Consider the following 17,032-nt stretch of genomic DNA (forward strand, 5'->3'; position numbering starts at 1 on the left):
TGTCTGCTGCCATGGAGATAGAAAAGGAGTTGGCTCTGTTTTTTTGTTTTTTTGGAGAGGCAGGCAGACAGTTCTCAAGTGTGCACGTGCAGAGAAAATGCACATTGAGATGCAGGCAAAAGTAATGAGCAAGGCTAAAGTGTATAATGGCTGCAGAGATGATAAGCCCTTTCCTCTTTCCTCTTTCCTGTTGATACCAGAATGGTTCTCCTCCTCACACTGTGGGCCTCGTGGGATAAAACAAAACACAGAGAAAACTAGATGTGACATTGTCTGCAAATACTCACAGTGATTACTGAGATGTAGTGTAAATATCATTTACCTCCAGCAGAAATGAATTATTTCTCTGTGTGAGTTTGACTGTGGAAAATGATTACTACATTTACCAGTTATATAAAAGAAGTACTGTACTCACACTTTTTATGTTTATATGGCACATGTCTCCTTTTAGCTCTGGTTTTAGTCCCCACCAACTCCTGAGCAGAATATCGGTCTCTTCAGCAGCTAAACTTTCCACTCTCTCACATGTCTGTCTGCTGTTTGGTGTTGGGCAGGTAGCGTACAGCAGGTTTTTAGAGCTGTCACTGAAAACAGCTGCCTGGTGCATCTGGTAATGACACTGATGAGCAAAAACAGTCAAGTTGCCAACTGGAAATCATGTGAATTTGATCATGAGTACAAATTCAAACAAAGCTGAAATCAAAAGGCCAGTAATGAACACAAGAATGAACTGTACAAAGACAAAAGAATAATTTATTTATCCATGATGAGACTGCAAAGACCCAAGAAATCTTTGCTTCTGCACGTACATGTTAGTAGCTCTGTATGGGGCAGTTATACTTTGAGCTAAATGCTTATGTCAGCATACTAACATGCTCACAAGGACTATGTTAACATGCTGTTCAATGTGTACCATATTCGTAAGCATGTTCACATGCTAACATTTGATAATCAGCACCAAACACAAAGTACAGCTGAGGCTGATGGGATCGTGATCAGTTTTGCGGGTATTTGGTATCACTGTTTTGTTGTACAGAGGCTGCACATGGTTTCACACTGTTCTACTGATCGACAGTCGAATTGATGGTGGTAACACAAATAAGCGTAGCAATGTGCTAACAAAGGCAAGGAAGAAACACTACAAGCTGGCAAACATGGATGTAAACAATGTAAGTGTTTTATGAGGAAGGAAATTAAGTTAAATGTCAGACCTCGAGGAGGAAAAACACTGAACGTGAGTGTGACTTGTTTGTACCTTTAACTTGCAAATTAATATTTTTACCCTGCAGTGTAGATACTTTAAGATACAGGATGTGAGTACTTCTTCACCTATGTGTGTTCATGTCATTCTATTTTGAGATATATATCCACTGCTCATCTACTCAAGTGTATGCTCCTGTTTATACATCAGGAATGAATCTTAGTCAATAAAAGTAGCCATGACCTGTAGCTCTTTGGTTCTCCCATATGGTTTTTAATTTGTTTTCATAACTGTACGATGGCATTGTAATGTTTAATACCGCTGTTATAGACATGGACCTTTATTTTGAAATTATATTGAACCAGAACTAAGATGTAACGGAGCAGTAGGAAATAAAAAAAGTATGTATAAGAAACTGCATAACTGCGTGGACCTGGCATTATTTTAAGATAGACTGATAGTCACAACAGGCATTACTTCATGTTACTGCACATATAATTGGTCCAAACCATCTCTAACATGGTCAAACACCACAAATGCTTCTTCTCACAGCCCTTTAGCCACTAATACTCAATTACTTTCCACATGTTTAACACATTACAGAATGATGTAAGGTACATCCCAGCGGTATTATGTCAGCCAAATCCTAAGAAATAGGTCTGACAGTTTGTAATTATGGTTAGGCCGTTGATGGGTGGGAACAAAGTCCCACGTTGACAGAGACCCTCGGGGCAGCCATTGTTGGAGTTGACTTCACCTGGACTAATATGATGGTGTCTGTCTGGTGGTCTTAGAAGTTTTCCCAAAGGGAAATACCGATGTAACATTGTGAATGCACTGGCGGTTTCAACAGACTAAACCACCGTTGGTGATGACATTGATACAAGAGTATCAGAGTGCAGGGTCCAAAACCCTGTGACGAAATATAACAAAGAGATCATAACAGCATATCGACTACAAAGAAAGAATGAATACGATCATCTACTTTTGGAGAAAAATTCCCAAAGCTGCTAAATCAAACTGAGGAGTACGAGGCAACATGGATGACCAGTTGATTAAGAGTTATTGCCAGTCATGTTGTTCTACATTTCCCAGCATCCCCCATGTTTACTGCTAATACATCATGTGCAATTGCCTTTAGGGATTCTTCTCTAAAGAACCAATGGTTTGTGACTCTGTTGACCTTAAGCAGGGTAGTTAGGTTAACACAAGGCCTTGACCCCTCAGACCGCATTGTCACTATTAGCTACCGCCTGCCTGGAGGCGAGGGAGATATATTGTTCTTGCTTGACACTCCTGCGGCAGGAGGAGGACAACAAATTATAGTAAACAGTTGCAGTGATGCAGAAACTCCACATATTTAATTTTACAAGCAACACAGGACATTGTTTTATGAAGCTCAATGAGCCTCCACTTTCTTTCTACTTTACCAAGAGTATTATTCCAAAGTGCCCCTTGGTCAAAAGGTTAGGTGCTTTGCTGAGACTGACTAGATATGATCTGGTGGGGTGAGACTCACCCTTCACTAACTACCTGTCAGGAGCCATAAACAATACTGTGGTCCTCTTTATGTGCCATTGCTCGAGGGAGGAAAGGAGAGAGCATGGTAATTGCACAACTTGTGTGTACGTGATTTAGAGGGGTGGGAGACAGGGAGGTGGAGGGATGGGCTTCGGGGTTTATGGATGCTTGTCCTAATCAACCTCCTCCAACAGCTTCGCGTTTATGAGCTGCCATTTCACCTGACTTTCACGATGTTATTGACCTCCTGCAGGTTGTTCAAGGTTAAATTAGAGCAGAAGTGTCTTTTTTATTCTCATGGCAAAGTGCAAGAGGTCAGAAAATCTGAATAATCTGGCTAAATGCGCCCCCTGTTAGTTAAAGTGCCATGTATACTAGGAATAAGGAATAAGACACTTATTGTATGTGTGCACTAACTATGAAGCTGGTGCCAGGAGGCAATTAGCTTATCTTAGCACAAAGACTAGACTCGGGGGGAAACCCAAGATCACAAATATGCTAGTTAACACCTGTAAAGTTCACTTATTAACATGTTGTATCTCATTTGTTTAATCCATACACACACACACACACACACACACACACACACACACACACAGTTCAGAGTCTGTCTTTTTGCATATATTCTGAAGTGGAAATGCAGTCAACTTCATTCACAGTGGCTTTGGTTCTGAATGGGTGAGTGGGGCTGAGCAGCGTCACATTCAGTCGACCAATCAGCAGCCAGACAGAAACATGAATAAGCTATGAACATGGATGCATTAAGGAGAACTGGATACTGTGTCCAAATATGGCTCTTAATTCTTTCCTATGAAAGTTGGATGTATATGTTGAATAAGCTTCTTTCTTTTTGGCTCCCTGCACACACGACTGGGACAAATCATTAATCACACGGCTCCTCTAGACTAAACATTATTAGACAGAATGATCAAATTGTGTGGAGTTTGCAGCACTTACAAAAAAAAAAAACTGATTGTGTGTAGGAAAAATCTGTTTGGGCCCAGTGTGTGTCATGTGATGAAGTTGCAATAGGCTCCTCTGTGACATCAAAATGGCTTCACCGCTGATGTTGTTCTTGGGTGCTTGGCTATAAGGCACCTAGTATTAATGACCAATCACTAGCCTAATCTCCATAGTTGTCATGGCCAACTCCTCCTTAGTTTTTCTTCTAACAATTTAACTTGAATATTTTTCACCAAATATAGAGTTTAGGAATTGGCAGTAATCAGTGAACTCATAATAGCTTGAAGAATTTAGTTAGTTCCTTTACCTTGTATGGAGATCATCTTGCAAATTAGGGTGGAATGTCACTCAGTGGTTTCCACTGACTTTCTCACTGACACACTGTTTGTATCCATCTACTGAACATTTGAATGAACAGAGCCACCTGTGCTTTTCCTACTATGACAAGTCAAAATGTGGAAGAGGAAGAGGCTCTGCAACAAGTTACATTCCTAGCCACTGGATGCCAAGAAAATGTTCCACCAATCAACTCGCAGTTAAACCACAAATTGCTGATTTCAGTTTGGCTTTAAACAAAGAACACTCAGATGGTTATTTGGTGAGGTAAAGGTACTCAGTGTATTTTGTAAAGTGAATAGATAGGATAGAGCCAGGCAAGCTCTTTTGCCTTGCTTTCAGTCTTTATGCTAAGCTAAATGATTACCCTCTAGCTTTATATTTAATGCACAGACAAGAAAGCGATCTCTCATCTGATAGTTCATCATTCAAACTGGCCTGGTCATTGTATTTAATTCACACACATCCGTTCTTTGCTGTGTGTGTAATGTTTTTGTGTCTCAGGGCCTCAGTATAACGTCAGTATAGTGGTGGTAACATTACACTACAACAACATCAGCCTCAACTCTCATGGGAATATAAAGCACACATGTACACATACATCAACACACACACGCCTTCAGGCTGTCCCGAGGCGACGTTCACTGATGTCAGCCTGTCATTGAGTCTTACTGTGGCTGTTATGTTTTGTCTTTTCTCATGTCTTACAGTTTTGTGTGTTATGGGCTTCAGGTACACAGTTTATACCTATTTCCAGGTGGTCAAGACTCTCTGTCTTGTTTCCTACTCAGTTTCTCTCCCACGTCGGTCTGTCAATTTAAACATCTTACTCTTCTTTGTCTCTTTCTTTCTCTTGCCCTGTATCTGGCTGTTGTTGCCTCATCACACAGGCCCTGAAGCTAAAAACATCCAAAGAGGAAACAATATATAATCATCAGCGCTTAAAACTCATCGCTGTAAGGCACTGTATATTTCTGTTTTCATCTTGTTCTTTGTGTATCTGAACAGGAGGTGGGGGCTGTGATTCATGAGGTGAGGTGACAACATGGTTTTCTCACTTTGCTACAGATTAATTAGCCTTGAAGATCAAACAACCAACAGCTAACACATGAAATCCCCAGCAACCCTTTGCCTCCCCCAAAAAACAATTAAGATGCTCCCAATCTGTCTACTTATTACTTTGTGCCATCTGACCAAACCCGCCATCAGACACCTTAGCAGGGTACAAAGGTACCTCTCATGGGAATACTCTGTCCATCTGCTTATCATACTGAAACATACGCACGTGTGTTTAACGGCACTGTTTTGTCAATCAGCATCTGTTTCCCAGCGCATGAGGACAAATCAGAGATAGGATCTGAAAAGTGTGATGAGACGCTGATTGTATATGAGAAGCTCGGCGGCCTCACACTGAGGTGTCACTTCTTGAGGAGATGGGATGGGATCAGATTAATGAGATGAAATGAAAGCAATCCATAAGCAGCGTCAGATGAATTCTGATAACCAAGAAATCAAAAAGCAATAAAGAACAAAGATTAATATATATATATTTTGGGATTTGTGGATTATCAGCATCCTTTACTATCAAGTGTACACAGTCTAATTACATGCAGTATGAGGCCTGAATCAGTGAAATCATTTATTATGTAATTAGTCTGTAATAAAACTATAAACTGCTTCACCATCTCTGATTTAAACCTTTGTTCTGAGTGACCTGTGAATAGACTGCCACCTAGTGGTCAGAACAGTGTTACCTAAAGTGTTAACTAAACTACAGAATAATAAATTTAAAAGAGTAGCATATATTCTTTTAAAAAAAACACACACACAACATGTTTTAAACCACATGTTGGTCAACTTATTTTAATTATTTTAACACGTCTGTCCGACGTGTCTCGGTCCCTGTCGATTGAAGCCAGATAGGAACCATCAATCTGTTGCTTGTTTCCTCAGGTGGAGGCGGACCAGCGCTTGAAGGAGCAAATCAAAATGGCGAGCCAAGAGGAGTCTGTGAGGGAGTTCGTCGCCGTCACCGACGTGGACGAGGAGAGAGCCCGCTTCTTCCTGGAGTCCGCCGGCTGGAACCTGCAGGTAGGTCTTCTCCGTCGAGGCGCGGCGGGCGGTGAGGGTCGGAGGCGGGAAGGAAACAGCGGCAACACGGATAGCTTCCCCCGGCTAACGTTAGCCCCGTGTTGCCGGTGATTTGTGCAAGTCACCCTCTTTGACAATGGCCCGAGCTCTCTCTCTGTCACCGACGGCCAGGCTGTCGTGCGCTTAGTTTGCAGACACCGGGCGCTGTCAGGAGAAGGCCCGGCCTTGTCCTCTCACCACAGGGAGGCTCGGTGTTAAAAAGTGAGTCCATTGAGCCTCCGAGCTACAGTTAGCGTGAGGCTAGCTGTGTGTTAACTGTGCTGTCAGGTCAGAGGATGGACATGAAGACAATGAAAACAGGACAATGCAACGATTTCTAAATTGTGACCTCCTAGAAAATGTTTCGGAATAGTCGATACTGAAAGTTCCTTCATGTTTCAAAAGCAAAACATGCCACAGGAAACAGCTGATACTGCTTATGAAAGCAGCTGATGAACAGTTTCAGCTGCAAGACACGTCTGGTAAATGGTAAATAGACTGTATTATATCTCAATCACACACATTCATACACTGATGGCATTGGCAACCCTGCAAGGTGCCAAGTGCTCATCAGTTTTAGGAGCTAGGCATTCACACACACAGCCTTCAGGAGCAATTTGGGGTTCAGTATCTTGCCCGAGGACACTTCGACATGCAGCCGATCATCTGATTAGTGGACGACCCGCTCTTCCTCTGAGCCACAGCCGCCCGATATGACTTAATATCACTAAAAGATTTAGAGAATTCAGAGAAATAGCTGCACGAAAAGGGGGCAAGGCGCAGAATACAGCGATCGCACAAGCACCACTGCGTTTAAAAACTCACATGATTGTCTGGAACGCGTCACTACTACCAGTCCACATTTGAAATAGTCGTGGATCATCGTGCCAGCATCTGTCCTGTTAAGGAGGAACGTGTTGCCGTCTTTTTAAGGGACATCCCTGTTTATTACAACAACATGAGTGCAGGTACTGGAATGACCTGCCTGCAGTCTACACCAGTCTGCAATTGAAAATGTGTGGTGTGTTATGGTGGAATATAAGACAATGGAGACCCCTGAACTGTTGAGCATCTGAAGTCTTGCATACAAGTGTTGTTCAAAGTGAATGTGATAGTAGACTCGCTCCTGTCCCGGCGCTATTGGACTCAGGGTTGCATCTTTTAGACAAACTGCTGCCTGAAAGCTCGTTAATAACACTCGGGGCATGTTGCGTCATTAGTTTCACTCTGTAAAGCTGTCTGTTGGATTTTATGGTGACGCAGACTCTTGTCGTCTCCTCCCAGCTTGCACTCGCCAGTTTCTTTGAGGATGGAGCTGATGACGACATAGTGACGCTTCCTCAGCCGGAAGGAGGCTCCTCGGTGTCCCGGTCCGCTGGGCCAAGGTAATGCTGCTGTTCTACACGCCACTTCTTTTCCAGTGCAAAGTCCAACAGTCCTGTGCAGTAATCCACTCTTTAAAGGCTCTTTGTTTGTCATCAGTGTGATTATATAGCATACAATTCAGTCTGTCATCACTATGCTGCTTTATCATCAGCTCTCAGCCCAGAGTGACTTCCTTCAGAGATCTGATGCACGAGGCAGAGGAGGAGAGTGATGAAGAGGAAGGCCAGAGGTAAGTTCAGTTCACGGGACTGCCTGTTTGACAGAACCAGCCTTTATCCTGCACCACCCAGGATACATTTGTCTGTCTCGAGAAACTCAGATCAGGCTTAGGTTAGTTCAAAAAGATCGATCATGGGGCCTCGTAGGTAGAGATTGAGCGTCATGCTCAAGGACACAAAGAGTCAAAGACGAGTTAGTAAATACAGAACAACACAGCTGATTGTTGTAACGGTCGTCCTCAGAGGTCTTCCTCATCCTCCTCAAAGGTTGTGACCGTTGTTCAGCATCTGTCCGAGCTCCTTGTCCTCCCACTGTTTGAACGGTACAAAGACACACCTAGTCTAGAGGGGTGATTCCCGAATGCACCAAACTATTTTTGGTCTCATTCACTGCGAACTGTTGTGCTTTTCTGCAGCATCAACAGATTCTGCTGCCAGGGCAGTGCAGTGGACTGGCTGTTAGGAGACTGTGAGGGGCTGCTAATGTCCTTTTTTAATACGTCAGCAAGCAAGCAAAGACTCTGTCATCTAGTCAATCATAATACCATAAATAATTTATGTTTCCTATTGTTCCATTTGATATTTGCTTGTTTTTATATTGAGGCATTATTTCTTTGTTTAGATCTATTGTCAGGTGACTGACAGTGAGCAGAGTAGTCACTGATATCAAAGACTTCACATGTGACACAATGAAATGATGAGAGAAGCCCAAACGCATGGTTGTGGTTGAGACACCTTCCCTGTTTCCTCTCTTTAGGTTTTTTGAACGACTCATTGCACGGTCACACAGACACATCTCAGAGTTGATATTTACTTTTATTTGTACTTTATTTTCCAGGTTTTTCGCCGGAGGATCAGAGCGCAGCGGGCAGCAGATCGTTGGGCCTCCCAAGAAGAAGAGCTCCAACGAAGTGGTGGAGGATTTGTTCAAGGGCGCCAGGGAACATGGAGCTGTGCCTCTGGACCGCCCTGGGAGAGGGCCAGGAGAGCCCAGCAAAGCCAGGGTGACGTAAAACTCCCAAGATCAGTGTTATTGTCCTTTTGCTTTTTTCTTCTGTCTCATTTTGTTTTCACCGTCTCTTCTCATCACTTCATCACTCAGGCCTTCATCGGTGGAGGCTACCGGCTAGGTGCAGCTCCTGAGGAGGAGTCAGCCTATGTGGCCGGAGAGAGGTCAGCCTCCAACAGCCAGCAGGATGTGAGTACAGACCCTGATGGGTTGTTGTTTGTTTCTGGCATTATTGGCACCAGTTGAGCCATCTATGTGTGTGTTTCCGTACACTGTTTATAGAACTTCACATCTGTTTATCCAATCATATGTGACTACAGCCTGTTTCTGCTGCTGCTGCTCTGCAGACAGTGGAGTCACGTCTTAACTCCCTCCACCTCTCCAGCATGCTCTTGCATCATTTGGGTGTGTTTTCAGTGTTTTTGTAGATGACATCTCTTAGCTAGTTAGTTAGCTGAGCAATATACTGTACAAACACCAAATGCCAGGCTGTAGATATTTCCTGGTAGCACTTCATTGTGACAGAATATCATCCATATTAAAGAAAGATCTGTCTAAGGGTCTGCATTGTGTGTGTGTTTTAGGTCCACGTGGTGCTGAAGCTGTGGAAGACGGGCTTCAGTCTGGATAACGGGGAGCTCAGAAACTACAACGATCCTGGAAATGCCAACTTCCTTGAGGCGATCAGAAGGGGGTGAGCTCATTCTGTTAACTTGTCCTTATTGGTCGATCATCGGTCCACGAGGGCACGTTATGTCCTGTATTTTACTGAATGTAAAAATCCCCATGTTCACCCCTCCCCCGCAGTGAGATTCCCCTTGAGTTGAGGCAGCGGTCTCGAGGAGGTCAGGTGAACTTGGACATGGAGGACCACAGGGACGAGGACTTCAGCAAACCCAAGGTCGCCTTCAAGGCCTTTGGAGGTGAAGGACAGAAGTTGGGAAGGTGAGATTGTTGAGCATTAGTCAGCCACAGGAGGCGTGGGTTCAAATTTTTTATTTATTTTTTTCACAAGCTGTGGGCAAATCTGGCAAGAAAACACACTGATAACCTTTTAAAAACCACACAAAGACAGACAGCTGAGAAGTGTCTCCCTGCAGAGCACACAGGCGATGGACTTTCTAACTGTGTTACTGAAAGTCCCGTGAAAGTCTTGATGCTCTAAATTCATGAGGTCATTCCAAAGATCAGCTGTGCGTGTTATTATAAAAGAGCAGAGGAGTTGAATCGCCTTTGTCCCGACCGTGAATTCAGTATCTGAATAAAGGCTGATGAACCAGTCTGTCCTGTTCTAATGAATCATCGTTTCTGTCTGAGCATTGACTCTCTGCAGGAGCTCATTCCAGGTAGATGGCCGCTCCAGTCAGTGATGAGACACATTTAAATCTCAAGGATAAAGATCGTCTCTGCTCTTTAGTCAAAACGGCGAGCTTTTCAAAATGCTCAGATCAAACAGTGACATGTGAATTCTTCACACTGTGTTACTGTCGTGCGGTGCTCTTCTTTCACTTTCAGTCCAGAATTCATGCAGTGCTGCCAAGAAGAGGTGAGTGTGTCCTACTGAACGTGTGAGGCAGTAGATACTGTGGACACGGTGAGATAAGAAAGTGAAGGAGTATCCAGCCAAACTGACACCAGTATAAACCAGATAAAGATGCATGGAAAGTAACTGCAAACAGTCGGTGGCAGCTTCACTCCTACTCTTTGCTTCACTGCTGAAGGCCAAAAAAATGTTAAAACATCAGTTTAAATGCAAATAATGTAGTTAAACTACACAGTTAAATGCTACGTTGCATCAAGTCAAAGTAAACTCTCGTCTGTCTCCGTCCTCCTCTTCCTCCTCCTCCTCCTCCTCCTCCTCCTCCTCCTTGTCCCCTCTCTAGTGCCACCCCAGAATTGATTACAGCGCCGGCGGCCTCTCAGCAAGACCAGGCCGCCAACGAGGCCCAAGCCACTGCCTCTGTGACCCTCAACCCCTCCCAGCCCGTCACCAACATTCAGATCCGACTGGCCGACGGTGGCAGGCTGGTCCAGAAGTTCAACCACACCCACAGGTGAGTCATTAGCTCTTCTCAGCGTGACATTGGCACGACGCACATCTCCGTCTGTAGTTAAAAAAAAGAAAAAGAAAAAAAGATAATATCCAACTGTTTTATCAGCCTGACATCTAAACAGTTCACACCAATTAAACCCTGTTGATGTTATACAAGGTGAAACGGCCTGAAACTGGTGTATTCACATTGTATATTCTAAAGATACTGTCTAAGGTGAAATGCATGCAAATCTTTAGTGACAGATTGCTGGAATTTGTGTCAAAAACAGGCAGGCGTCTCTCGTCTGTGTGCGCCATTACTGACACACGTAAACTCAGATCTGACACATATATTCCCTGTCATAGCCACAAGCTGCTGTTGCATGTAGGAGACATCCCGTGTCCTGTTACCGGAGTATTTTCCTCTGGATTCCACTCAGGAAACGAGAGCAGTCTAACGTTACATGCACTGACATTAGATAACACATGAACATGATGAGAAACCCTAACGTAATTATGCATGATGTAAAATCACGTCACTGTGCACCACGTCACCTAACGTTACTGTAATTACTGTATTATTTTCATGTCTCCATTAATATGGCCCTTCACAATCCACTTCTTCTTCATCACTTCATTATTTGGAAATTGAAATAAAGTAACGAAGCTGTTGTGTCGTCACATTCTGGCATCCAGGGAAGATGCATTTTCAGGATGTTGAGGGCAGAGCTAGTGAGCCACGGATCTTTTTATACATAAAGCTGCCGATTGACCAAATGGACGGTGGAAACAATAAGACATCACATTAACGTAGTAAATTCCTGTCATGGCTTCTCATCGTGTCCCTCAGGGTGTCTGACCTGCGGCAGTTCGTGGTGGCGGCCCGGCCCGCCATGGCTGCCAGAGAGTTCGTCCTCATGACCACCTTCCCCAACATGGAGCTGTCGGACGAGAGCCAGACGCTGCAGCAGGCCAACCTCCTCAATGCTGTCATCGTCCAGCGGCTAAAGTGAGGGAAGGGTGTGGGGGAGTAATAGTGACCATCCCCTTTCCCCCTCTCCTCTCCCCCTTTGACCCCCCGGTGGTGTGGCTGAGTAACTACAGCCCTGTGAAACCTGCTGCCCCTTCTGAGGGAGGAGAAAACACGGACTTATGTATGGACTTCTAATTTCTGATTTTTTGTTTTTCTAAAGTGAAACTTAACATTCTGCTCCCCAGACCCGACCCGACCACACTCTCCCCCCTCCTCCCCCCTCTGTGGTTAGTGATGGGCAGTTATGACGGGGAGGAGGGGGCTAAAAAAAAATCTTCCAGAATGGAACAGAGAAGGCCGACAGATGCTGTTGAAGTGTTGCTGTGGTGGTGTGTGTTGTCCTGACAGCAGTAGATGGTTGAACCTAAAAACACAGCAGCAGTTTGTCTGCAGAGATGTTCACTAACCCGAGCTCTTTTTTTTCCATTAACCTGATCTTCACTCTTCTTTTTCTATTAACCTTAAATTGGCCCTTCAGCTGTGTTTACTGTCAGGTGCTGAGGCCTCTCCAGATTCATCCAACGACAGACTCCCGGTTAGTTTCTGTCACAACAGCACAAACCACAATCACATGAGGAATACTAGTCTTGTTAAAATTCAAGTACAGACTGATAGTGTGGATTTGTTCCCATTTCTGTCCACGTATTCTTTTTGGAGAGAGACGTCTAAGGGCGTAACGAAGCAATGAGTGTTTCTTTTCTCCTCTAATCAAACCTGAACCAGTAGCCTTACTCTCCTTTATTCACCTGCAGAGCGACACCTGTTCCCTTTTGTTCAGATAAAGATGGTTATTTTTTTAAACTGCCTTTTTTCCCCTCCTCTTTTTTTCTTTTTTTTTCCTTTACAGATTGTAGGATTGTCCCAGTTAGACAGTGGCATTTTGATATGGTGTATCATGAAAACCAGTTACACGCGGCTTTATTCTCAAACTAATGGTTGAGCAGAAGAACATATAGATTGTAAACACTGGTTTGTAGTAGTGGAAGTGGAATTCCTATGACACACTGACATCTTCTATGCATCCTGGGGCAACACAGAAATATGTTTGGACCTCTGGTAAAATAAATCCATTTTATGGTTGATGTATAAAGAACTTATCGTCTTGTGTTTTTATTGTAGGTGGGAAATGGGAGATTTAATATTTTCATAAAGTGTTGTGATGAAATGTATAAAACTTTTTAGATTATCTAAATGTGACTTTTTTCCAAATTGTTTAATGTCAGTATTTCAGTCCACTTACATTAACCATATTAATCAGATCATATTGGGCAGTAATTTCAGAGATGTTTGTTGATGTCTGTGGAAACTGGATCACTTGCTCTGATAAACCTTTTAAACCTACAGTCAAGACCCATAACAGTATAAAAAATGGACAGCGTATGTGCCGCCATGTTGGTAGTCCTACCTCTTCAGCCTCCCAGCTAATCTAAAACTTAATCTAAAAATCAGGAAGGATGTGGATCATTGGCCTAAGGAATGAATGATGCCTGGGTGCTCAAAAAAAAACCCCGTCTGTAATGGCAACCATTCTGTCAAACAAAGCCCTGCCCGAGACCCATGAAATCTGAGAAAAGGAAGGTCAAGAGTGGATCTGAACATCCCAACACTGGATATAGAATATTTTTATTGAAACAATAGAGCTGTGTACAAAATGAAAAAGCAACAGACCTCCAAATGGCTCTGAACATCTCCAAAACAAATGTGGCTTTATAAGCATTGTGGGTTTATATAAGAGGCTGGAACAATGCTTCTGTTGACAATGTCAGATTATGCTAGTAGAGATTCAGATTATTTAAAGGTCCCATATTTTACAGTGTTTTATTGTGAAGATTTATTTGTGGTTTTAGGAAGCAAAAGTCATCTCAATATAGTTTTACATCTCCTCTTTCATACTTCTCTGTGGTGCACAAGCAAAAACTGTTTTGTCTTATTAATATGAATGAGCCTCTCTCTTCTGATTGGCTGACTATTTCTGAGTGACACACAGCCTATACTTCCTCTAGCACATCTTTTTGAGGGACCTTAAAGGTCCAGTGTGTAGAATTTAGTGGCATCTAGTGGTGAAGTTACAGATCGCAACTGACTGAATACCCCTCACCTCATCCTCTCGGCTCAAGCACGAAGGAGAAACGACAGCTAAAGGTCCTATGTAGAGCTATGTGCCAGTGTTTGGTTTGTCCGTTCTGGGCTGTTATAGAAACATAGTGGGTCAACATGGCGGACTCCGTGGAAGAGGACCCGCTTTCTCTATAGATATAAAAGGTTCATTATAATATAACATAAACGTAATGATTCTTATCTTCAGGTGATTATACACTAATGAAAACATGTTTGTGAATTTTAGATTTCTGCCAATAGATCCCCTTAAATATTACACACCATACCTTTAAAAGTAAACGTAAACACAAAAGTGTGTTTTTTGTCCAATTTTGTGTAAATCAATCACACATGTTGCTGTTGCTTCTTTTGTTTCTGGTTGGAGTTTTGTTGAATACATCACAGTCAAGTGAGTCTGTGTCCAATAAGCCTGAAACAATGTCTTCACTGGATCCTCAGTGTTATTTCCAGTCAGTAGAATTTCCTCCCCAGATAAATTGCATGCAGACATCATTAGTGGTCAGTGTGGTAATCGACTGTGGACACAACAATAACAATACAGACATGAACAGAAGATATAAAACAAAAATAATCTGTAGTTTTTGATTCAATGTATTGTATTTTGAACCAGCATTTATCCCTGAGGCCATGCACTCCCAAATGGACACTCCATGAGATGCACTTGGAGCTAATTATCTGTTCTTATGACATCAACGACAGAGTAACGTCCCCCAAAATGATTGAGCTGCGGTTTAATGAGCCGTGAAGACGAGAGAATGAAAAGTCAATGTACTCCACTGCTCTCATAAATAGTGATCATAAAGTCATTAATGATCTACTTTAATTTCTTGCTAATTGTTCCTGTGGATATGAGATGCTCTATTATCGCTTATGGTTTGGACAGGAAAAAAGGAGGATGCAGGTGTTGCCATGGATGCAAATGTGTGGTGGAGATGTGAGCAGAGAGGATGTGAGTGTCTGCTGGGACAGTGGGAGGCTTTGACTCAGAGCTGTACAACTAAATTAGCCCCATCTCTCTCTGCCTGCTTTCATGGCTCACTCTCTGTTTATGAGTTTCACACTGCAGCAGACTGCAGTCATGTGACGGCTGCTTCTGTATTTTTCAGCCTTACATGAACATGACTGCGATGCGTGACAGTGACACGGTGACATTAGAGTTTCTTATGTCACTGTGGAATACTCATCAAACTCATTGATCACAGTGTACACACTGCCTACCAAAAGTCAAGTTAATTACATTTAAAAGAAAAACGCCATACTGAATGTGCCTTCAAAATAAAAGCTTTTTTGACCGCCTTATTCTAACAGTGCTACAGAAATGGAAGCATGTTGAAGCAATTGGAGCTCCGATTAACTTCCACAATGACCATTACTATTTATTACATTTGAATTCTCATTGCTATCCTATTTTACGCTATTGTTTTAAAAGGTTACATTCATGCTCCATTAATTAGTTACATTTGATGAAGTCTTTCACACTGAGCACAAACTCAACTCTATATTATTAGAATTACCTCATTCAAATTTCACTATTATTGTTAAAGATAGTTTATATTTATTTGTTATTATTACATTATATTTCTACACTCAATGGATGCTTATGGACTGTGTATCTAAAATGCTTTATTTGTTAATAAAAGAATAAGATTAATTAGAAAACAAGCTCACTGTCATTTTTTTCATTTTTGTTTTGTTTTACTCTTCTTATTGTAATCTGATATATGTTTTATGTATAAACAATTTTTAGTTTATTGGATTTTTATAAATGAGCTACATTAATTCAGTAATTAAAAAAAAAAGATATTTTGGATTTCTACATTTTGATAAATACCCTGCATATTTAAATATTCTGTTGCACACTACCCGACCTGGCTAACAGCCAAACATCAAGCATGTGAAAAACACAAGACATAGCAGCCAGCCAGGGGCGGACTGACCATCTGTGTGATCTGGAGAATCACAGAACGGCCAGTACTCCAGGACGCCCGGCGGCCCACCACCAGGGGCGGACTGGCCTACATGGGTACCGGGAGTTTCCCCGGTGGGTCAGCAGCGTGGTGCTTAAGTGACGCGCTGACATTAGTGTGTTCAAATTTTTCTACCGTCTATGAGGAGTGACTAATTAATGCTAGTGACCAGCATTAATTCTGGATCCAAACAGGCCAAAAAAAAAAGAAAAGAAAGAAAACTAGACCAGTTTCATACACTCCAGCCATTCTCGCCATTACAATGATAGGAACCTCAGTCAGTAATAAATGTAAATTGTCTTTTTCTTCTATATTCTCCTCACCAGAATGCCTCATTTATGTGTTAAAAATCACAACATTTCTCTGGGGGAATGCCCACAGGTATGGTGTGTTTGAGTGAGTGACTGACTTTTAGCACAACTCATTTAGGCTAGTTTGGCTGTAAAAACTTCAGTATTGTGTATGGACCCAGGCCAGACAACGCTCAGTGGCATTAGCCAACACTGACCGCATCTGCCACCATCATCCGACCGCCCCGGCCCGAGTGGGCCAGTCAGGTACTTAATTCCCAGGCCACTTTTTTTGCCTCAGTCCGCCCCTGCAGCCAGCTGATATTACTTACTAATCTAACAGCCGGCAGCCCAGCTCGACGTCTGTCTTTCAGTCAGTTCCAGATTTTACTCTTGTCCAGTAGCTTCTTGTTTGGTCACTCTGTCTTTTAGTAATTCCTACCTTTGTCCATCGACGTCCTCTTAAATCTCTTCTCCTCTATCATTATGTCCATAGAGGCTGCTGAGCCTAGTTATATTGCCTGCTTGCCCAGCTCCAGTTCTGGCACGACACCAGCACCCTGTCTGCATTCAACCTCAGCCAACATTCCCCCGGTGCTGTAAACTCACGGTCCAGAGAGCACGACTAACAAACTGAGCTCACATGAGCTAACAGCAACTACAGTTGACAGCAGTTTACTTCACTGTCCATCAGGAAAGTCCGTAAATCACAGAGAGTTGAAGCGGAGCAGCCGGAGGACATCAGAGGGAAAACCAGAAAACATTTTCTCCATCTGTGGGTGACTGTACCCGCATACAGGATGCAGAGTGGGAATGACAGACACACCA

The 17,032-nt window shown here is 42.9% G+C and overlaps 1 protein-coding gene across 1 annotated transcript; it reads left to right on the forward strand.

Annotated features, from left to right (window-relative positions):
• The first annotated feature begins 5,949 nt into the window (after positions 1 to 5,949).
• On the forward strand, positions 5,950 to 12,919 carry nsfl1c (NSFL1 (p97) cofactor (p47)). The gene is made up of 9 exons (XM_019269221.2): positions 5,950 to 6,112; positions 7,436 to 7,536; positions 7,689 to 7,766; positions 8,594 to 8,759; positions 8,858 to 8,953; positions 9,349 to 9,458; positions 9,572 to 9,709; positions 10,648 to 10,818; positions 11,647 to 12,919. Exons 1-9 carry the CDS (start codon positions 6,011 to 6,013, stop codon positions 11,807 to 11,809), a joined length of 1,125 nt encoding a protein of 374 aa, XP_019124766.1. The 5' UTR covers positions 5,950 to 6,010; the 3' UTR covers positions 11,810 to 12,919.
• Positions 12,920 to 17,032: the final 4,113 nt, after the last annotated feature.

The sequence above is a fragment of the Larimichthys crocea genome, chromosome XV (assembly GCF_000972845.2).
Source record: "Larimichthys crocea isolate SSNF chromosome XV, L_crocea_2.0, whole genome shotgun sequence".
Taxonomy (NCBI): Eukaryota; Metazoa; Chordata; class Actinopteri; family Sciaenidae; genus Larimichthys; species Larimichthys crocea.

Bases quoted from the DNA above. Each gene is read 5' to 3' on its own strand.
- nsfl1c (XM_019269221.2), top strand. From the start codon at position 6,011: ATGGCGAGCCAAGAGGAGTCTGTGAGGGAGTTCGTCGCCGTCACCGAC. The intron at 6,113-7,435 runs GTAGGTCTTCTC...GTCTCCTCCCAG, and splicing joins CCGCCGGCTGGAACCTGCAG to CTTGCACTCGCCAGTTTCTT. The intron at 10,819-11,646 runs GTGAGTCATTAG...CGTGTCCCTCAG, and splicing joins AAGTTCAACCACACCCACAG to GGTGTCTGACCTGCGGCAGT.